Raw genomic sequence first — 23120 nt, forward strand, 5'->3', positions numbered from 1 at the left:
CAATAAATATTTGTTGAATGAATGAATATGAGAACACCCACTATCCTTTCATTGAATGTCTGCAAGGTGCTTTACCTCAATATTTCTAACCTTTTTAACAAGCCAACTATTATTTTATCCTCTCTTTTATAACTGCAGAAACTGATGCTCTAAGAGGCTAAGTGACTTGTCCAAAATTATCAAGTAAGTTAAGTGTCCTCTTCCTCCTACCCACAGCAGGGCTGGCCTCTGCCCTTTGCCTCCCCTTGGCTCACCTCACCTTCTCCAGCTAATTGCCTGAACCAGAATAGGACCAAGGCAAGAACTGGCTTCCAGGATATGAGAGGAACCTGTGAACAAGCCTTCCTCCACACCCCAAACCTCTGTTGAAAAGCACATCCCTGCAAGAGGACCCTGAAACTATAAGCCATTTTTTAACAGTTTTATTTTTCCTGGGTGGTGCAGATAGAAAGAATACCCTGGTTTTCTTGTAGCTCTACAAATGACAGCATCTTTGCATAATTTTCTCATTGTATTCTCACCAAGTCAGCAGTGCTCTCTCATTGAATAGAGAGCAATGTAGGTCCTGGCAGGTGAATGAAGAGTTTGGGCCCAATTAATCGGGTATTAATAGTGACTCTACTACCTTGATGGTATGTTCACTGAGGGAATTTTGCCTCTGGCTTTCCTGCATGCCTTAGGACCTACTTGTGGTCCCAGTGTGGGGACAGTTCAGGTTAATGAAAGTGATGAACAACTGTCTCCTGGCAGCCCTCACCTGTTTGATCCTAATCAGGTTCATAGAAAGATATCCCTTTACATATGTCCAGGGTTTGGAGGGCTTTCATATGATGTCCTAGGTGAGTAGGAAGGGCAGGAAACTAACACTCAGAGAATAGAAGTGACCTGCACAGTCTCAGCACTAATTAGTGATTCAGCCACTAGTGACTGGAATCAGGCCTCCCAATTACAGTGCAAGGCTCTCTCTTTGACTCCCACAACCTCCACTGCTGGGGATCAGAATGAGGTTGGCCCCCCAGAATCCAAGCAGTGGGCAGCTGTGGAGGGTGGAGATAGTGCTGTCCAGATGCCCTGAAGAGACAACCCCCAAATCCAACAACCAGTCCATGATACTCCAGGCACTGACTGCCAAAGCCAAGCGGGTGGAATTGCTATTTCCTGGTTCCGCTGGCTTTTCCACATCAAGGCTGCCCTCGAAGTTCATTCCTGGGATGGTCGCAGAGCCAGAAGAGAGTCTGGGCGGTGGCTAAGAGTCCCTTCTTAGATAAGCTGATGCCAACTTAGCCCACAGAAAAAACAGGTTTGAAAGTGATGTCTGGTTGCTGCAATTGGTTATGAACCCAGTCTCAGGCACGGCAGAGATGGGATCCTTACCCTCTCCACTGTACCCAACCCCACACTGGTTTCTGCGGGTCAGTATGGTGCGTCCAGCCTCGGGAACACTGACTCAAAACCGCCGCCAGGCAGCAAGGGAAGTGCGCAAGCGCACTGTTGACCGCGGCTGGGCTTTGTTACTTAGGAAACAGCCAATCAGCGATCCTGGCGGGGACCAATGGGAAGCGCTCAAGAGCCGGGCCAGCTAGTTTGAACGCGCGACGCGGAGTGCAGGTTGGCGCGGTGGGGGAGGGTTAGGGTCAGGGTTAGGGCTCGCTCTCCAGTGGTCAGGGCTGCTGTCTGCGGCGGAGGGACCTGGGAGCAAGCTGCGACACCAGTGGTGGGAACCGACGAAGGGTAAGTTCTGTCCCACGGTGGAACCGGCCTCGCAGGCTTCTGCGCTTGTGTCTTACATGCTCTGACCCAGCTGCCAATGGAGGAAGCCCGAGCCCGGCCTCTTCCGTACCAGGCACCAACGTGCAGCGTGGAGACCGGGCATGTTGTGGGTGGTCCCCTCTGAACAGGGTTTGGGACAGAGCAGGGCGGTTTCCTCCGTGTCTACACGGAGATCGGGACTTCTCTGCTCATTTGCTCAGGACCTAAACTGGGTCCACATATGTGCGCGGGGTTCCGGCCCTCTGTACACCCGCTCTCTGAAAGGTCCTCCTGCTCATCTGTAATGACGAATTGGTTCCTGCATGCTAGAACTGGAGCCCTGGGACCCCCTGAACATCTGTGTGGAGTAGCTAAGACCCTCTCCACACATCTATAAAGAAGAACTAGCCGCAGAGCTGTGCCAGCAGCTGTAACGTAATTATTGGGGCACTTAGTAACAATTTGATTGAACAGAGGAAGGAATGAAAGGAATATCTGTATGACAGAAAAACCATGTTTTCTGCTACTGCGTCTAGGATGCCTCTCCTCTTAGCTTTGACCCTTTAAGGTAGTGAAGTGACATGGAAAACATAAAGCCTGTTCTGTGCCACTGGAAATGTGGGGGATTTTACTAAAGACATTAGTTCTTCTGGTACTGTGGAAAAATGCTGTATGTCACATTAATTCTAATAATAATGGAAAACATTCACTGAGCACATACCAAGCACTTAATCCTCACAACCCTATGGTGTAGATACTAATATTATTTATATTTTACAGGTTGGGAAACACAGACAAGTTAAGCCTAGCTCAGAGGAGAACATCTACAAAATTTTTCTGAATGAGCTTTTCAATCTTACACTGATTTCTCCAATCTCCTCAATATTCTACTTTTTCTCCTATCACCACATCCCATTCAACTGCCAACGTATCCAGTTACTGAACTCCCCCACCCATAATTTGATAGTATAGTATCTCAATTTGTTGGCCTTTATAGTACCCAATCCAACTTCCTGTATATTTTTTAAAATATATTTTTAGAGGTATTTATAAATATTTTCTATCTGGCTACAGAACAAATTTAAACAATTATCAGAGTACAGATCATATTCTCTTTCCACAAGGAAGTAGTTAAAAATACAAAAGAAAAAGAAATTAAACCTATGTTTGGATATTAAAAAATTAACCCACTTAACTCAGTCAAATATGATATCATAATTAAAAGATAACTTGCATGGAACAGTGATAATACTATGTATAAAACTTGTGGGATGCAGTTAAAGTAATAATTAGAGGATAATTTATAATCTTAATGCTTATGTTTGAGCTTTTTTTAAAAATCGACGTTATTGATGCAAATATCCAACTTTAATAAAATAGAACAGAGCAGTAGGATAAATGTGTAGAAAATAAAAAGAAGAGGTTAAGAGCAGAAATTAATGAAATAGAAATTTACTATATAATAGAGAGGATTAATTTAGCCAAAAGCTGTATCTTTGAAAAGACTAATAAAAAAACAAAATTCCTGGCAATATTGACTAAGAAATAAAGATAAGAAACACTGGAAAATGACCTTAGGAATAAAAATAGGGACATAACTTCAGTTACTGAGAGATTAAAAGAGAGAGACAAGAGCCACTTAAATGGAACATCCTTTTTGTCAATGCTTTTGGACAAATTTGTAGGAAAAAACAACTTACCAAAGGTGACTCAAGGAGTTATGGAAATAGCAGACCTAGAACCACTGAGGAAATTGAATTAGCCCAAAGTCTACCTTCATACCCATCAAAAATACCCTACCAGACTCCACCAGAAATTTATAAGCAATCTGAATAAGTTATTCTAATTTTATACAATCTCTCCCAAAAAAGAGAGAACATTTCCAGTCTTTTGTGATACCAAAAATAAGACAAAATTACAAACCAATCTCTTTTGTAAATGTAGTTGTAAAAATCTTAAATATTCAGAAACCAGCATTGTGTTAAAAAAATACATTATGATCAAGTGGGGTTTATCCCAAGAGGAAAATTGTTTAACAACAGAAAATCTAATACAATTTACACATTTACAGATTAAAGGAAAAATAATGTCCCATTAAGCACAGAAGTAGAATTCAATAAAATTCAATACCCATTCATGGTTTTCATAAATCGATTGATAAGATAGAAATAAAGATAAGTTTTCTTAAACAACAAAGAGTGAAATAATAGGAGCATTCCCCTCAAAATCAGGAAAGGTAAAATTTGGAATCAGGAAAGGACAAGGCACTTATTGTTGCTGCTATTCTATCCTAGCCAGAATTATGAGATAAGAGAAATAAAACTTTAAAAAGGAATAAACAGAATTATCAGTTACAGCCTTGACTGTCTATCTAAAATACAGAAGTACACGGCTTCTTCCTCTGCATGGCCACCTGTAGAAAGAAACAAGTCTTTGGATATTACTAAGGTGAAGGGAGATAGGCACTGCAGAATAGCCTAGGATGAAAAGTAATGCCTCTGGTGACAAAACAAGTTCAAGGTCTGGCCTTGCTACTTACCATCCAGTGACAAGCTCCTTCCTGAGCTTCAGTTTCTTTTCTTGGGTAAGGATGTAGTAATTATATCAGTAACTACAGAATGAGATTGTGGTAAAAGTTAAATGACACCATTTGTGAAGCACTTTACATAGTGCCAGATACATCATAAGTACTCCATAAATGTTAGCTATAATAGTAATTATTTTCAGACTTAGATTCAGACTCTGCTCTTCTCTGGCCTTTATTCATTCATAGGACAAATATTATGTAGCATCTACTGCATACTGAATCTGGTGCCTCAGCATCTGGGGAGCACAGACTATAACAAAGAGGGTCCTGCTCTCTTTGGAGCTTAAGGACAAGAAACACAAGTGTGTGAGAGTTGTAAAGGAGCCACGAAGCAACTCCTGTAAAAAAAAAAGAATGTCCTAGGGCCAAGCGCCTTCCCCACTCCCTGTGTCTGCAGATGGATTCCCTCAAGTCCTTAGAAATTCTCCAGGAGCCTCTAAGGATCTTGGGCTTGTTCGGCCTGTCCCTACAAGGATGGGAAGGGAAGACTACCCTGAAAACGGCTGAATCTTGGCTTTCCAGCCCGAGCTCAGCAGTGTTGTTAGCCTCTGGGTTTTAATGAGCTGCCCTGGGTTAGAAACAAGACGTGACTGTGGCTGGCTCAGAACCCTGAAGATCTTATTAAAGAATCATCTCCCTTGTACTTTGGGCTGAAATGCTCTTTCCAACCAAAGATCAAAGCAAACTTGACAAACGTTCTCTCATTAATCTCCCATCCCCAAGGGGCGGGAGCATATCGGAGCTTTCTCTCTGGCTCTCAAAGGGGGAGCTGCTGCCACATGAATGTGATGTCGCTGATGGCAAGATCTCCCCACCAGTTGGATGCAGAGCAGACACCAGGACCCAGGCATCCTAGCTGCGGCTATGCCAAGTGTCACCCTATCCCACCACCCCATGCCCACAGCAGTGTCTCAGAAAGAAGGAAAACATCTCATTAGGCAAACAGTCTGCCTCACTGGCCCTCAGGAGGCGGAGACACGAGAACTGTAAAGGTTAGGCGTACTTCGCTGCCAGTGCCCTTTTTAATTTCCTGCTTAGAATGTTAGGCTGCTCTGTGGCTCCTCCTAAGCTGAAATCCTCCCCATAGGGAGCTGGGACTGCCAATGAGGCAGCCAGTATAGACCCAGATGGTGGGGCAGACACCCTCTGCCTTCACTTCCCTGGATACAAAAGTGGGGTTCCCTGGGGTAGGAATGAAAGGATGAGACACAGAACTCTCCCTGAGTGTTGAAATTTAAGTACAGTTCATCTATCTGAAAGTGTTTTCAGATTACATAATGTAGCTACATAAAAGGGATTATAATTGTTACACAAACATAAGGGACTATTACAACAACATGATCATGAGAGCATAATATATGATATCATTATAAGGCAGTATAACAGGCTCTGCAGACAGAGTAACTGGGTTGGAACCAGGCTCCATCACTTACTAGCATTGGGATCTTGGGCAAGTTGCTTAACCTTCTTGTCTCAATTTTCTCATTGAAAATGAGTGTGATAATAATATACATCTCATGCTTTGGAGATGGAGATAAAAGGAGATGATATACATGAGGTGCTTAAATAGTCCCTGACATAGTGAGCACTTAGTGGTTATGCTTATTATTATGGCAGCCCAATTGCTGAGATAGGAAAAGAATGACAGATGTGTAAACATTTTGTTATTGGTTGGTATTTTCCCTTGCTTTGTGTGGGAAAGAAATTAAGAAGCTTGGGGGTGGGGACAGGAATCTCATATCAACTCAATTCTGCCTCATTCCCAAGAAAAACATGAGTTGTTTGCTGGAGTATTAGGTAGAAATCCTACTTTTCTTTGCAGAATGTCCTTGCTCCCATCAGCTGAATCTACTCTTTCCTGAGAGCATTCATCCATTCATATCCTCCAGGAACAGCCCCTGTTAATATATCCCTAGAGTTGGGTTGAATTTTTCCAGGATAGCTGTGACTCCTGCATTCCAAAAATTTTGTCTCTACCCTTGGTAGGCTGGCATGAAGGAGAAATTTAAAAACCAAGGCAAGAGGTTGGAGGGGAATGCAAGAGGGAATAGGCAAGCAAGTGTCTGGAATTATTACAAGGTCAACATTAGGAAATCTGTCCCTGTCACCCTCTCCATTAACAGATTAAAGGAGAGACACTGTGTGATCATCTCAGCCAGTACCAAAAAAGCACTTGACAAAATTTAGTATCCATTCCCAGTGGGTAGTGGAGGGTGGAGAACTAAATATAGAAGAGCTAAAAATAGAAAGCAACTGTCATTATTTGCAAACTGTATCATCATTTAATTGTAAAACCTAAGAGAATCAATGACTATTGGAACTAATAAGGAAATTCAGTAATGCCTCCAGTTGCAAGATCTGCATACAGAAATCAGTTGCTTTCCTATATTCTAGCAAACATGAGTTAGAAAATGCAATTTTAAAAGGAGCTTATTCACAATATAATAAAGACTATACAATAACCAGTCGTAACCCTATTAAAAAATATACAATACTCATGTGAGGAAAATTATGAAATTTTACTGAGGATTAGAAAGTTGTGAATAATTAAAAGAGACACTATGTTCCTACATGGGAAGACTTGGTATTGTAAAGATGCCAATTCTCATATTAATCTACAAATTCAAAATAATCCCAATTAAAATCTTAGCAGTATTTTTCATAGAACTCTGTAAGCGGATTCTAAGATCATATGCAAGTTGGATGCCCAAGAATAACCAAGAAAAAGAACAAGATGATGTACTGTAGAACCACAGTAATTATGACAGCAAGTTATTGGAAAAGAAATTGGATATCAGTCGAGCAGAATGGGAAGTCCAGAGAAAAATTCATATTTATATGAGAATATAGTTATGTTAAATGTGGCATTTCAAATTAGTGGAGAAATAATGTACTATTTAATAAATGATCTTGTGATAATTGCTCACATTGGAAAGAAATGATAGAAACCTCCTCGTACCACTCACGAAAAAAAATTCAATGGCTAAAGACCTAAATGTAAAAAAGAAAAAGTATTAGATGGAAATATAATAAAAGTGTTTATTACCTTGGGGATGGAATGTCTTCTTAAATGTGACATAACCATAAAAGAAAGCTTGACACATTTAACTATTTAAAAACTGTAAACTTCAGTATGCCAGGGTAGGATTTTTTTCAAGAATGCATGGTTGGTTTGATACCAGGACTATCAAATAATTTACCACATTAACAAAATAAAGAAGAAAAAATAAATATTAGGAGATGCTGAAAGAGCATTAGATGATTCTAGACATTCCTAATAACAACTCTAAGTAAAATAGGAGCAGAGGACATTACTAATAGAATCCTAGCTATTTGTCCAAAACCAATTTATGAATAGCAAAGCACTAAAGCCATTTCCTTTAAGATCAAGAATAAGACAGGGTTGCCCATTATCATGATTGTTATTTAACATTGTTTTGGAAGTTCTAGAGAATGCAGAGGACAATAAATGAAATTTGGTGTAAGTATGGAGAAGAAAAGGTAAAAAAAAAAATTTTCCCGATATGTAATTAATCCAAAATCCCAATAAGCTCTAATAAAAAACAACTGAAATTGAATTTTATTGTTGTTAACAACCATTTGATCAATAAATATGAGAGATGCCCTCTCAAAAACACACAAACAAAAAAAAACAACTGAAATTAGTAAGCGAGTTTGAGGTTGGTAGATACAAGGTAAATATGTAAAAATCAATTGTGTGTGTTTCTACATACTAGCAATCACTACGTGGAAATGGAGATGGGGAAGGTGTTCCATTCAGAAGAGCAATTAAATCCATAAAATATTTTGGAATTCTATTAAAAGGATACTTGCAGAGCCTATGTGAAGAGATAGAAAATTATAAAATCTTACTGGGGGACATAAAAAATATCTGAACAAATAGGCAATAGCTGTGTTCTTGCATGAAAAGGCTTACTAGAAAATAAATATGTAAACTTAATACAATTCCAGTTATAATACCAGTAGGGTTTTTTGGAGGGGAATCAGGGGTCCTGGGTTCTGGGGATGGAATTGATAAAATTTCCTTAAAGTCAAATAGAACAATCAGTGCATGAAAATAGCCTAGAAAATCGTGAAAAGGAAGACTAGTTGGGGAGGGGGTGGGCTTGCCTAGCTAGATAAAAAGCATACTGTAAAGGAACGGAGCGGAAACCAGTGTTGGTACAGGAGTAGGCGGATTAGTGGAATGTAAAAGAAAACCCCATAATAAGCTTCTGACAAAAAAATAGTCATTTGAATATGACAAAGGTGGTGTTTCACGTGAGAAAGAAATATTAATAGTTGGAGCTGGCACCAATCTTAGTCCCTTGAGGTTCTAAATGGAGCTCAGCTGTTAGGGACGGGGTGGAAGAAGGCCCTTGAATGCTAGGCTGAGGGGCGCTGGATTGGGCCTGGAGTGGCTTGGTCCTCATCTCCTGTGTGTCCCTGCCCAGGTGTTGCCATGGTGATGGCGGTGGAGGACAGCGTGGTGCAGGTGATGGTGCGGCTCCGGCCCCCAACCCCTCGGGAGTTGGAGAGTCAGCAGCGGCCTGTGGTTCAGGTGGTGGGTGAGCAGGTGCTGGTGTTCGACCCTGAGGAGCCCGATGGGTGCCTCCCGGGCCTGAAATGGGGTGGCACCCATGATGGCCCCAAGAAGAAGGGCAAGGACCTGACATTTGTCTTTGACCGAGTATTTGGTGAGGCGGCTACCCAACAGGACGTGTTCCAACACACCACCCACAGTGTCCTAGACAGCTTCCTCCAGGGCTACAACTGCTCAGGTGAGCCTGGGCAGCAAGGAAGAAGAGCCCTGGTTGGTGGCAGTCTTAGCCACTTCCTTCCAAGGGTGTGTGTCTTCTGACATGTGCCTTCCTCCCCCTGGGCTGGGCCCTCATGGAGAAGGGTGCTGGTGCTTTCATGCTCTGTGGGTTCCCAGAGTTGGGGGGCACTCTGCTGGGCTCTAGGATACGTTAGCAGGTCAAGTGGACGTGGTTCCTGCCCTTATGCTTACAGTTTAGTGAGGGAAGATGCTAATCACAAGGTCGCACCCACACGTGTGTGATTACAAACCTAGGCAAGTGTTACAGGGAAAAGAACTGTGGGCCTCCAATGGAGGAAGCCACCTGGACTGGTAGAAGTCTCCCCAGGGGAGGAGATAAGTCTCCACCCATAGTGGAGACCCCTGTGTCCTCAAATTCACGGGCCTATAGGGGAGCCAGGCCACAGACATAGAACTCAAAGGCTGCAGTGCACATCTGGGACAGCGCTGGTGGGTGGGAGCGCATGGGAGGCTAAGGAAGGCCTTGAGGGAGGGGCTGAGCTGGGTGGAAATGCACAGGCGAGCCCCTGGAGAAGGCAGATCTGGCCCTGCTACCACCCTGTCCTCCATAGTGTTTGCCTATGGGGCCACCGGGGCTGGAAAGACACACACCATGCTGGGGAGAGAGGGGGAGCCGGGCATCATGTACCTGACCACCATGGAGCTGTACCGGCGGCTCGAGGCGCGCCAGGAGGAGAAGCGATTTGAGGTGCTCATCAGCTACCAGGAGGTACGGCTCTTTCTTCCCGGAACTGGGCGGTCCCATCCCTCATTCTTACAAGCCCTGAAGAATGAATGAACAGGTTGGGAAAAGGGTGGTAGGAAGTGGGCAGATGGAGGCCCAAAGAGCATAGACACAGCTTGACCATGAACTTGGCCTGCTGGTCTTGTCCTTGCCATTTAATACCACCTGCAAAATGCCACTCTAGGGGGTGGGAGTCCCATCATGCTTCCCCTGCCCAGTAACTGAGCCCTCGTCCAGCCTCCAGGGGAGAGGGTTCCTGCCAGGCGCTGTCCCTCAGGTCTCTCCCTTGCTTCCTTTCACCCCAGGTGTACAATGAGCAGATCCACGACCTCCTGGAGCCCAAGGGGCCCCTTGCCATCCGTGAGGACCCTGACAAGGGGGTGGTGGTACAAGGACTTTCCTTCCACCAGGTGTGGGATTGGGCTTGGGTGGCAAGAGCAGCCCCATTGGTCCTCCGGGGTTCCACAGGGGATGCCCCAGATCCTGTGGTGGTGACAGTAGCAAGGGGTTGGCATTGGTCCTGAGGGGAAGGTCCTGGTCGGGGAGACCACAGCCGCCTGCCTGGGCGTCTCCTCTGTAGCCAACCTCAGCTGAGCAGCTGCTGGAAATGCTGACCAGGGGGAACCGTAACCGCACACAGCACCCCACTGATGCCAATGCTACTTCCTCCCGCTCCCATGCCATCTTCCAGGTGAGAGGGGTCATGGGTCAGAGCCTGAAACCAGAGCCCCTGATGCCCAGCACCCCCTCACCCCTGCCATCTGTGCCCAGGTCTTTGTGAAGCAGCAGGACCGGGTCCCAGGTCTGACCCAGGCTCTTCAGGTGGCCAAAATGAGCCTGATTGACCTGGCTGGTTCAGAGCGGGCGTCCAGCACCCACGCGAAGGGAGAGCGGCTACGGGAGGGTGCCAACATCAACCGCTCGCTGCTGGCCCTCATCAATGTCCTTAATGCCCTGGCCGACGCAAAGGTAAAGCTGCACTGACCCAGGGTCCCTTCCAGAACAGCATCAAGTGCCTGAAGCCAAGGGTCCTTCCTTCTAGCCCTGGGCCCTAGCCTGGGTCTGTCTAGTCCAGCCACCTCCCTCCATACCCTCTCACTACCCTCCAGGGCCGCAAGTCCCATGTGCCCTACCGGGATAGCAAACTGACGCGTCTGCTCAAGGACTCCATCGGGGGCAACTGCCGCACCGTGATGATCGCTGCCGTCAGCCCTTCCAGCCTGGCCTATGAGGACACGTACAACACCCTCAAGTATGCCGACCGGGCCAAGGAGATCAAACTCTCGGTGTGTGCCAGACAGGAATGGCCAGTCTGCCATGGGCAGAGCCCCCAGGATGGGAGGAGGAAGGGACAGGACCCACCCAGCTTCCTCCAGAACCTGGAGCAAGTATTCCCCCGAGGCAGAGGGAGCAGGTTCCCCAGCCTCTATCTCCAGGGAAATTCTTTGTGGTGGAAGCGACACAATCCCCATCCTTGGGAAGACTGGCTGGGAGAGAGGCAGGACTGTCTCCAAGACTTGACAAGAGTAAAATATATGACCTCTGGGACGACTGAGGCAGAGTCGTCCAAGAGGGAGGCAACAGGAGGGGATGGTCAAACATCAGCCAGTGATCTTTTGCAGACTTGGTTCAGTAGCAGAGCCATATTTTCAGCAGAGCAGCATCAACACCAATAACATAAAAGCAGAGCTGCTCTGGTTTCCTGCCTCCTCCAGGAAGCCCTAGAGCTCCTGGAGCTGCTGCTGAAAAGCCCCTGGCCTGGTGAGAGTTAGGGAGTGCGAGGACTTAGGTTCAAAAGTACCCTCTACCCCTTGCCATGGTCTCAGGCAAGCCACCGACCTTCCCCACTGGTGAGGGTGGATCTCGGGTGTGAGTGAGGCACCAGGCGCAGTGCCTGGCCATCAGAAGTGGTTGCTAAAAGCTGCTTTGAATGAACAAACTAATCTCTCCTCTGTGCCCCCATCTCAGCTGAAGAGCAACGTGATTAGCCTGGACTGTCACATCAGCCAGTATGCCACCATCTGCCAGCAGCTCCAGGCTGAGGTGAGGAGCTTGGCTAGAAGGCTGGGCACCAGCTCAGGGTTGGGGAAGCAAGACACCCGAGCACTGGGTGCCATCCTGGCCTCCTGCGCTCCCCTGGGGCTGTGAGGGACTGGATTGCTTTGGTTTTAGGTGGCCACCCTGAGAGAGAAGCTCCGAGTGTATGAGGTGGGAGCCCGGGCCCCACGACAGGACCTGCCCCAATCTCCCACACTGGGTCCTCCACAACTCCCGTGAGTTCTGCTGCCTGGACTTGCCCCCAGCCTTCCGCTCAGTGGGAAAGCCCCCGCATCTCCTTGCTTCTGTTCTGACACCCAGCGTTAGGGTTCCCAGCCATGCCCAGCATGCTGGTTGTCACCTAGAACATTCTCTTACTTTACACAGATCCTTCTAGACATTTCTGATAACAGTGCTAAGTAAAATAAAAATAGAAGAAATGCTCTGTGTCAAATGAATAAGTGACGCCCCCAACCCATATAAGCAGCATCTACTATTCAGAGAAAGATGAAGTTAAGGAGTGGCTGAGGCTCCTTCTCCCACCCTCTGGTACTGCCCTCTTGCTACTGAAGCTCCATCCCTTAAGGGTTCTGTACCCCACCCACCCCAGGGCTGCAGAACTCCTGCCTGTTCTCTGCTTCCCGCCTCCCAAACCCTCTCATTTCCCCCTTAGTCTTCCTAGCCAGCCCTGCACCCTGGAGCTCCACCCAGGGTCTGCAGCCCTTCAGGAGGAGAGCCTGGGGTCAGAGGCTGAGGAAGGGAGAGTCACAGAAGGGAACTCTTCAGACCAGCCGCAGTCCCCAGAGGACAAGGACGAAGGCCCAGCAGAGGAGGTAGGACTTAGAGCTGGTGGAAAGGTGGAAGCAGTGCCACTCCCCACCCCAGAGGGCCCCTTCGGTCCCAGGTTCCCTACCTGGATATCCTACATCTCAGTCACTAGAGGCTTTCAGGTCCTGTGCGGGAAGGAGAACTGTCAGATTCTGTGTGTCTGGGAGTGAGAGCCTATATTACCAAAGGGGGAACAGGGAGGGAGGAGGGGAACTGGGAGGGAGAAAGCAGCTAGGACCCGGTTCCAGAAACCATCGTTTCCACTCAGAGGATGGGAAGATTTTAGGAGCTGCTTATGGGAGTGAGGGAGGCCAGCCTGGTCCTCTAGCTGTGACTCCCCTCCTCCTTAGGTGCCAAACCAGGCCCTCAGACGCCCACTGCTAGCGGCCCCCGGCCTGACCCTGCAGCCCAAGCCAGATGTGGGAAGACCCTCACCACAGGCCCTGGGCAGGGACTGTTCCAAGCAGTAGGTGTCTTCTTGCTCTTCTCTGGGGCTGAAGGTGGGAAATGATAGTTTCAGCCTCCAGGGGTGGGAGTTGGTGTGAAGCAGTCCACAAAAGCCCTGGCTCTGCTCCAGTTAAAGCCGTATCTTCCTCAGCATTGTCCCTTATCTGCTTTCAACAATTTGAGATCATCACCTACTCTGTCTGCTCATCATGATCCCTATTTATTCCTCCACATAGCTGGCAGCCTGCCTGGAGAGGGAAGCGAAACACCACATACCATGCAGACAGCTGGCAAGCTCTGAGTTAGGCTGCCTGGGCTAGTGCTTTGCTTTCCAGTCTGAGGGCCAAGCTGCCCCTTTCTCAGCAAGGAGAGAACTGGGCAGCCAAGAGAAGCTGAGCAGCAGGCTAAGGAAGGGATGGCCTTCCTGAGTCAGGTGCTTGCTATTTGTCTTTACCAATAGACTGACCATGGCTATTTCTTCTCAGAAGTAAATACCCACCACTGCCCAGAGCCAGAGAGGAGTGGCTTTTGGACCATTCCTTCTGTGCTGAATAGAGAGGTACTGCTAGTATTTTTTTTCTTGGTCCCCAGAACATAAATCCCCTGCCACTTCTGCTGCTGCCAACCCCACACACCTCCCTCCTCAGCATGCTTCATGCTAGGCAGTGTATTTAAAGCTTCTGGACAGAAGGGCCTGTTTAATTTTATTTCTTGTTGGGGAGTGTCTGTTCCCAACTCAGCAAAAATGCTGCAGCTTGAATAATCAGAGGCTCATTATCCATCTCCTGCTGCTGACTCCCCAGGGCCCTGGAGTGGCAGTTGCACTGGCAGGATGTCCCCTTTGCTCCCAGGGCTCCCAGTGATGACTCAGGGTCTCTCTGCTTCGTGTCCCCCATTGCGAGATGAGAGGACACTAGGGTTCTCATTTCTGTTTTGCCTCTGGTTTTTTGGTCTTTGACAAGTTGCTTCAACCTTAGCCGTGATTTGGGGATCATAGTCCTTATTTTCCATACTTCATAGAGCAATAATTAAATGTGACAGAAGACCCCACGTATCAGGGACTGCAGAACATTCTAGATCATCTTCACACTTAGCAACACCCTAACAGCTGGATAATCAGAAATAATTTCACTTTGGCTTTAGACTCCTATACCATCAGGGCATTGAGTAGATCTGAGCTTTTCCAATGGTTTTTCAGAATTTTTTTAGCTGCAAAATCCTTTCTTCAAATGAAATCTTACACTTAAGTCTAATATGTAGAATAGGTAAAGCATAGCTGCTCCATTTAAGATGTCTTCTGATGGGTTTTTTGAAACCTAATTTGAAAACCCCTGATATAGACCAACTCCCCATTTATCCATGGGTTATCGAGGCATTTGCCTAGGGCCAGACCTGGGTCATCTGGCATTCAGGCCAGTACACTTCTCCCCAGGCACCCTGTTTTCTCAATAGTCTAATTTTCTTATAACATGCAGCTCAGGTGGATACAGAATGAGTTTCTGCTATGTCTTTTTAATTTATATCCTGCCTTCTTTCAAAAATGCCTGGAGGCTGCTTTATAAAATGAGTTTGGGTTTCCTGAGCACACACTGAGGGCAGAGGAGGGGGCTCAGAGATGTCCAGGCAGGTTGTCTACCTGAGGATAAATTATCGGCTGTGTATAATCCCCACTGACATAATTGTGTTCATTCTATTATCATAGGTGTGCCTTACAGAAAGGAAATTTGCTTTATTAGAATCTAAATTTACAACATCAATAATCTCATTACCCTCGTAATTCCCTTTAAATAGCCCCTCAGAGCATGGGAAGTATGCATTGATTCACAGAATTCAGGATCTTAGCCATTAGAAAGTGCCAACAGAATGAATTTTTGAGGGTCTTCTCAGAACCAAGACCAACACAGCCTATCTTATTTAATCTCCTCTTGGCCTCACAAGACAGATGTTTTCCATTTTACAGAAAACAATAGTTAGCTAACCTTCTAGTGCTTAGTGTGTGCTAGGTACTCTTTAAACACTTTATATATAAAATAACTCACTTCATCTTCTCAACAGCCTGTGAGGTGGGTGCATTTGTTATTCCCATTTTAAGGATTTGGAGACTGAGGTTCAGCAGTACCTCTCAGAGCACACAGCTGGGAAGTGTTGGAGCTGGGATGTTAGCTGGCAGGCTGTCTTGAGCTTGACTCTTCCCTGCCCCCTTACCTTGCTCCTCAGGGCAGTGAACTTACTCAAGATCACAGCACTGGTAGGTGGCTGAGCTAAGAACCTCAGACCTTCTGAGTCCAAGGCCACATAACACTCCTTCCCTACTTAAAAGGTCACTGACTTTTTCTGGGGGCATGTTTGGCAGGTGAAGCCTCCCACCACTACCTGTGGCCGTCTCTGCCAATCTGTGTTCATTGGCAAGGTGTGGCAGAGCAGGAGCCCCAGCTGGCAGTCTGGGGCAAGGCAGGAGGAACCAGAGGACCAGGACACATGGGTGCCTCACCACACCTGCAGCAATGGGGCCAGGTGCGCAGCCAGGCCAGGTCTGAGCAGGAGGGCGATGCCCTTCCCTCTGTTCCAGGTTGGCCCTGAAGGTGCTGTGTGTGGCCCAGCGGCAGTACTCCCTGCTCCGCGCAGCCAACCTCCTGACCCCCGACATGATCACAGAGTTTGAGACTCTGGAGCAGCTGGTGCAAGAGGAGAAAGCTGAGCCTGGAGCAAAGGCCCCAGGCCCTCATGGACCAGCCAGTGGGGCATCTGTGGAGCTGTGTTCAGAGTCAAGTGAGTCTCACCCCTGCTCTGCCTCGGCCTTGGCCTCTAGGTGCCACCTCCAAGGCCCAGCTGCTGCCAAGAGGTGGCCAGGACCTCAGATGCTGGGTTCTACTGTGTTAGGCAGCTGGGCCCCTGGGATCATGGACTTCTGCATACAGAGAGGCCCTAGGAGTCACTGCAGACCTGAGGAGTTAGGGGCTCCTGCATGTCTCTAGTGTCTTTCTCCCCAGATTCTACAAATACTTTTCCTTCCAGCCAGTCCCTGATCTCCCCTTGACACCCTACTTCTCTGTGCCCAGAGTCTCCAGGGTACTCTGGCCCTGTGACCCGGACCATGGCAAGGCAACTGAGTGGCCTCACGCACACTCTGGGGGTACCACCTGGGCCTGACTGCACCCCGGTCCAGGCTTCCCGGCGGCCAGCAGAGAAGAGGAGGAGGAGGAGACCGAGCCCCTGGGAGCCAGGCAGCCCTCCACCCCCAAAACCAGGGACCAAGCGCCAGCGCCAGTCCTTCTTGCCCTGCCTGAGGAGGGGGTCCCTGCCTGAGGCTCAGCCTTCCTTCCGGCCTACCACCCCCAAAGGGGGAAGGGCCTCCTCCCCCTGCCACTCCCCTCGCTTTTGCCCAGCCACAGTTATCAAAAGCCGGATGCCCCTGGGCCCGTCTGCTGTGCAGAACTGCTCTACCCCACTGGCCCTGCCAACTCGGGGCCTCAACACCACCTTCGATCTCTCTGAGGGGCCCCCCTCAAAGATGGGTCTCCATGAGTGCCTCGGCTGGGACAATGTCCCCCAGGAGCTGACCAGGCTGGATCAGCCCTTCATCTCCAGGTAAGCCTCCCTTCCAGCCGCCCTCCCAGCAGGAGTCAGGGGTCAGTAGGACAGAGATGCTGCCCCACGGAGGAGTGGGGGCTCCTTCCCTTCGGGCAGAGCAGTGTGGCTCCCCGAGCCGGGACGGAGAGCACGCACTTCCCTCTCGGCCCTGCCTTGTCTGTCTGTACTTCAGAGCTGCCGGCTCTGTTGGTTTGGGGTGTGCCCACAAGTCGCTAAGGGGACACCACCTGGGGAGGATTGGCAGGGAGCAGGAACCATCGAGGGCAGCCAACCCTCTCTGCCCCTCTGCATCTCTGGGACCCTTCGGCCCAGTCTGAGTTCTGAGCCCCACTGGGAAATACCTGTTTCTATCACTTCCACACCAGATTTTGCCCTCCAGCCCAGCATCTGGGAACTGGGAAGGGTGTCCTCAGAAAACTTTATTCAGCATTTTTTGGTGGAAAGATGAAGCTCTCACGGTCGCCTTCTGCCCACAAGGCAGGGTAGGGGAACAGCGGCCAGCCCAGGACCGCCCGAGGCTAGGGACCAGTGGCAGACCGCCCTGGACTTGTGAGGCCCAGGGCGGCAAGCTGCCCACCACATGCCTGCCCCTCCTGCCGCCGGAGCCACCTCTCAGTAACAAGCTCAGAGCCGGGCAGGTGGAAGGGTGAAACTGTTTGAACTCCAGTTCCCCAGACGTGCGAGAAACTGACATCTGGATGTTCTCCCAGAACAGGCCTGTCACTCAGCTGTCAGCCCAGGCCGAGTGAGGCAGGGAGAGGAATCCACCTCTTAGTGGGAAGAAACCTCAGGGGTCATCTTGTCCAACCTCCCTGCCCCCCGCCAAGCTCGGGCCGGAGGGGGAGGCTCTGCGACCCTTCCCTGCTCCTCCCCTGATCTTCCTCCCCTCTCTCCCCGCTCCCCCAGTGGACCTGGGCCCCTGTTCACCATGAAGGGCCCCAAGCCAACATCTGCTTTCCCTGGGACCTCAGCCCGAAAGAAGAGGCGCATCGTGAGGTGAGGGTGGGAAGGGTTGGGGGAGAGAAAGAGCTTTTACCAGGACAGGGATGCTGGGCCAACTACAGGCCCCGGCTAAGCCTCTGAACCCTTTGGCGCCGATAGTGGGGGGTCTTGTGAGCAGGACCAGCATCTGGTTCTCTGGCAGGTTCCCTCAGCCCTTGCTGTCACAGGATTATACTAGAGATGAGGGGTACCTCCCTTCTTCAGTTAAAGGATGCAGGCACCTCTCCACAAAGGAGACATTCAGTGTTCACTGGTCTGTCCGTGGAATGGGCCACCCCCTCACCTCCATTTCCCTCCTGCATACCACGAGTCTCCCCTTTTCCCCACTGCCTCCCACCCCCCCAGGTCTGGCCTGGCAGCTCTTGGTGCTCAGCCTCCCCCTGCTTTCAAAGCTTAGTATCAGCTTTACCCCTGACCCACCCTGTAGTGCCCTGTAGTCCAGAGAGAGGCATGGCTGGTACCTTCCCACCTTCCTTCCCTCCCTCCCTCAGTTCCTCAGTCCGCTCATTGGGAGTCGCTGGGGGCCACAGCCGCATCGCCCGCCTCCCCAGCAGCACCTTGAAGAAGCCAGCTGGGCCCCTTGCAATCCCAGGTGACTGGCACTGGGGACAGAGATGGTCTGAGCCACAGTGGCAGATGAAGAGAGGAAGTAGGAGGGGACAGAGTGGGCCAAGACCCAGGGGAAAGGAGGGTCTAGGGTACTCCCAAGCATCTTGGGGTCCTTGATGAGAGAGGTGGGAGGTGGGCAGGGGAGGGGAGCAGGGAGACAGAGCCTCACTTTCCTCCCTCCTCCCTGTCTGTCCCCATCCAACGGCCCACAGAGCCCCCTTCCAGTCCCCACTGTCCTGGCAACCAGATGCACCGGAAGGAGCTGATGGGGGTCGGGGGAGCACTGTCAGCTGGGAGCTGCACCGCCAAGGTGTCCTGACCGCTGCCCCTCTTGGGCCCCGGAGCCGCCTGCACCAGGAGCCCTGACCCAACTTCCTCAGCTCAGAGGAATTCATGGCAACACCCTCTCCCTTGTTAACAGTCCTCCCCAGCCGTTCATTCTGCTACTCGCTCTCTATCAATCTCTTGATATGCTCAGCTTCTCAGCATGTATATATTCATCTGTGAGTGCTAACATGTTGCTATTTTAAAGGATGCCGCTATCATTCTCCCCTGGTTTATAATGGCCTCTGTGCGGACAGGTGGCTGTTTGGGACTTTGTTACCCACCCCGTGTCTAACACAAGGCGCCGCACAATTACGGCTGCTGCACAGTGGAGGAGGAATGAGGATGGGATGGGGACGTGATGCGGGCCGCAGCTCTTCCTGACTGAGGCATCTTCAGCTTCATCCCCGCAGCCCCGAGCAGGATCCATGGTCCTAGTGCTGATACAGATGATGGTGCCTGGATTTCCAAAGGAGCCTATTGTTTTTAACCTGCTGTAAACAGAATACACACTCAGTGTAGAAGGAAGTGTAAAGAAGACAGGAAAATTCAGCCTTAATGCTACCACCTAGACCTGTTAATACTAGGGTTCATATCCTCTGAGCCTTGATTTCTGCATATACACACACACACACACACACACACTCACACACATATGTGTACATGCAGATACAGATATATTTTTATTATAATGATTAATAAACTATCTCCATACTTGGTGTGTGTTTCTCTCTGTACACCTAGGTAGCAATTGCCTTCTCTTTCTCACCTTTCCACTTTTCAAGACCTCAAGAAACTTCCTGAGTGTAGAAAACATTCTCCCCTGCCTCCTCCAGCAGGCAGGAGCCTAGACCCAAGGGTGAACCCTGCTCCTTACTCTGTCTGCAGCCCCATCCTCCACCAGGAGCCTCTGATCCTGAGCTGGCAAAACAGCAATTATACCCAGAGGCCTGTCCTATCCTCCAACAGCCTGGGGCGGGGGTGGCTAGGAGCCCTGCTTGAGGAGCGCGTTTCAGAGGTCCCCAGGTCTTAGGGGAGGCTGCAGGCTACCCCAGTGGGTTGAACCTAGTGCAGTCTCCCTCCTGCCAGCTCCAGAAGCCCCACTCCCCACCCTGTGGTTTTCCTCTCCACTCATTTGGATTGTGACAGTTCAACACAAGCTTACCCGTCTCTGGGAAGACAAGCTGGCTGAATGAATTAATAGTGTAAACAAAATCACGGGAGTCTGTGTTTAACTCGCCTCTGAAAACAAACATGTTAAAGGTATTTAGCACATTGTGAGTGGTGTGTAAACAATGCTGCTAATTTCAAATAAGCCCTCTACCCGGTGAGTCGCTCCATGCTCAGTTTTGACTCCCTTTTGGAATGGAGAGGAGAGCACAAAGAGGAACACTGCGTTCCTACCGGCTTCAAGCATCTCACAAAACTTGACGACTTATGTGGTATAATGAGGAAATCAACTCAAAATGCATCCAGAGTTAGATGGAAAGTGGCAGCGCCAGGATTCAGACCAGGGTCCAGTTCTTTGCGTGACACCAAGCTGCTTTCCTTTAAAACTGAACCAACATAATTTCTTTCCGCATGCCTGGGGTTCCCTCCTCTCCAATTAGTCTTAATGAGTTTCCCCCCTGTGGACCGTGATTCCCACAGAAGCAGTCACAGCTTCACATCTGAGCCCCCAGCGGCCTGGCATGGTGCCTTGACCTCAGGAGGCCTTGCTGACTACTGGCTGGATTCAAATTGAATAACTTTCCCCTTTCCTGGGGCCCTCACATATATTATTTCATTTGATCATCACCATCACCCCTGCAAGTGCAGAGGCAGCAGGCACAGGGCAAGGCAGCTGGTAACTAGGGCCAGGAGGGCAAGCTATGCACAACAGGGTCCATTGCACGAGGCAAAATTTGCTTGGGCTAGGGGCAGCTCAAAAGTGGAAGAGGTCACTCTTGACAAGGATGTTCTGCAGCTGGCCTGTCGCTCAGCAAACATTTGTGGCTCCATGGTGCAAAATGTGCCCTCGGGTGACCCATTAAATGTACAAAGACTCTGCCGATGGAGTTAAGCACGTGTGGTTCCTGCCCTCAATCACAGGAGGTCAGGCTGAGAGTGCTTGCTGCATGGGGTCCTGCTTGCCGGGAGGCAGCTTGGCTGGTCCCAGCTTAGCAGGGAGGTGGCAGGGGCTGAGGCGGCAGCAAGCTGATAGCCTGCTCCCGGCTGACCTCCGTGGGTGGTGATGAGGCTCTGAGATTGGATTGTTCTTACATAAAGAGACTCATCCTCAAGACATGGCTATCGATGGCTCCCCCATCCACTTCGGCCAGCCTGATCTAAGGCCCCTCATCCTGTTCTCCCTGCCTCGTCCACCTCAGTAGCCTGCATGGAGCCCCTCAATCCACATGTAAGAGTTTAGAAGTGTTTTCTTCTCAGATGCTTTACACCAATCTTCTTACTCACCCCAGGACCTGCAGCTCATGTCTGGACCCTACCCTAGGGTACAAATTCCTGACTAGTTCAGAGTCCCAGGCTCAGTGCCAGGAGCTGCAGACACAGAGAATAAGACATAGTCCCTGTGCACAGGAAGTCAGGATGGAACCCGTCCCTCTCACCTGAGTGTAAATCAAAGCCTCCAACAGTGTTTGGGACCTGTCAAGGGGAGGGGACAGGGCTTTCTCCTCTGGGTCTCTCTCCACCAGCCATCAGCTTGGCCACACATTGCCAGTATGCAGGGAGCCTCTTTGGTGGCTGCTGACTCAGTAATCCTCCTTCCAGACCCCTGTTTTTCTGTCCCCTGAATATCCCTTTGTCTCTTGGCTACATTTGGGGAATCCTGGTTCCCAGACAGAATCTATCTTTTCCTCCTCCATGGTTCTTCCCTGAAGAGGGACCCAGGAGGGCTCGGGATGGAGGTTGGGGGTGGGGAGGAAGGGACCAGTTACGCCCAGGGGCGTGAAGACCGTGGCTGTGTTTTCCAGCTGACCCCCTAGGGCTCCCTGCAGCTCACCCTCAGCCCTCCCACCCCTGTTCCCTGGCTCATCCTGTCCATTTGGAGGACCACTGGGTTGGAAATAACAGGCTGCCTGCCAGCCCTCTCCTCCTCTCAGGGACACTTCTGGTCCCTACCTCTCGCCCTCCCAGAGGAACTCAGGCAGGAGACAGAGGGGAGAGGAAGCAGAACACAGACCCGGGGAAGCAATTAAAAAGCCAGTCTCAGGGTTAGAGGCTGGGAGGTTGGGGGCAAGCTGCAGCGGGCCCTGGATGGGGCAGGGGTCGGGAGGAAAGAAAGGGCCTGAGCTTATCAACTCCAAAGCTACAGCCTGGCCCCTGGGTCTGTGAAGGTGAGTGAGCTGACGCTCCAGTGATGTGCTGAGATGGGGCCAGGGAAGAGGAAGCAGAAAAAGCCTGGCATTTCAGCCAGGAACCCTCCTGCAGCCTCTGGAGTTGGGCACTCCTCACAGGCAGAGCCTGGCTTGGCACAGGCTGAGGATGGGGGAAGGAACTGATATTGGCCTTGGCTGCCCTCCTACAGCTGAAGGGGAGACAGTGCCTGCCCTCAGGGAGCTCCCATGTGACAGTGAACCATGGGCTCTTGCATCAGGAAGCTCCCATGCAAGGGGAGGACAGCCCTGTCCTGTAGGTGCCTTAGTCTGAAGGGGCAGACAGACCCCACCCTCTGGGAGATCCCATTCTGAGCATCCCAGCATCAGGAAGTCCCATCTGTGGGGGTTCCTCTCCCTGAGAAGCCTCAGGCTGAGGTGCAGAAGAGACCCACAACCACAGGAGAGGCTGACACACCTGCGAGAGCTTCTCCAACCAGTGGAGTTGTGGGCCTCAAGTCTGGGGTTGGGGAAGAGCATGGATGGAGGGGCAGAACCCACAGGGGGAGTCAGGGAGGCTGGAAAGCAGACTGAGAATCAGCTTCTACTCCAAGTCTCATCTGGGGCAGTCAGAGATGACTCACACATGTCCCTGGGAGACCCAAAGCCCCAGCCAGTGGTCTGGGGGCAAATGGGGTTGACTCCCACCTCTCTTCACTGGCTGCTGCCCCCTGCATCCTGTCCATGCTACCAGGTAACTGTGCTAACATGTAAATAGGTAAAGCACCTACCTCATAGGTGTTATTAAATGGAAACCACAGCTTGTCGAGCAACTGTTGTGTCTGACTTACACCGATTTTATCCTCACAGCTACGTTGGAAGTATGGTGAATTCCCATGTTACAGATATGGAACTGAAGTCCCACAGAAAGTTCCTAAAGTTGTCCAAGCTCAAAGAGCTATTGTATAGCCACAGCCTCGTGCTCCCCCAGAGGGCACTGCCAAAGCAGTCGGAAGCAACTCCAGAAAATAAAGGGAGTGACCCTGCTGGGTGCTACAAATTCGGTTT

The 23120-nt window shown here is 49.8% G+C and overlaps 1 protein-coding gene across 1 annotated transcript; it reads left to right on the plus strand.

The window, feature by feature from the left end:
* Nucleotides 1-1592: 1592 nt before the first annotated feature.
* Nucleotides 1593-19705, plus strand: KIF18B (kinesin family member 18B). The gene is made up of 16 exons (XM_036883110.2): nucleotides 1593-1731; nucleotides 8791-9117; nucleotides 9728-9885; nucleotides 10206-10310; nucleotides 10481-10591; nucleotides 10672-10869; nucleotides 11010-11186; nucleotides 11869-11943; nucleotides 12073-12173; nucleotides 12611-12770; nucleotides 13116-13231; nucleotides 15782-15981; nucleotides 16272-16800; nucleotides 17710-17799; nucleotides 18297-18397; nucleotides 18627-19705. The coding sequence occupies exons 2-16, from the start codon at nucleotides 8799-8801 to the stop codon at nucleotides 18731-18733; spliced, it is 2547 nt and encodes an 848-aa protein (XP_036739005.1). The 5' UTR covers nucleotides 1593-1731; nucleotides 8791-8798; the 3' UTR covers nucleotides 18734-19705.
* The last annotated feature ends 3415 nt before the right edge of the window (nucleotides 19706-23120 follow it).

Source organism: Manis pentadactyla, chromosome 4, assembly GCF_030020395.1.
Source record: "Manis pentadactyla isolate mManPen7 chromosome 4, mManPen7.hap1, whole genome shotgun sequence".
Lineage (NCBI taxonomy): Eukaryota > Metazoa > Chordata > Mammalia > Pholidota > Manidae > Manis > Manis pentadactyla.

Coding starts and splice junctions, on each gene's coding strand:
- KIF18B (XM_036883110.2), top strand. CDS start 8,799: ATGGTGATGGCGGTGGAGGACAGCGTGGTGCAGGTGATGGTGCGGCTC. Junction 13,232..15,781: donor GGCAGGGACTGTTCCAAGCA/GTAGGTGTCTTC, acceptor CCTCTGTTCCAG/GTTGGCCCTGAAGGTGCTGT. Junction 17,800..18,296: donor AAGAAGAGGCGCATCGTGAG/GTGAGGGTGGGA, acceptor TCCCTCCCTCAG/TTCCTCAGTCCGCTCATTGG.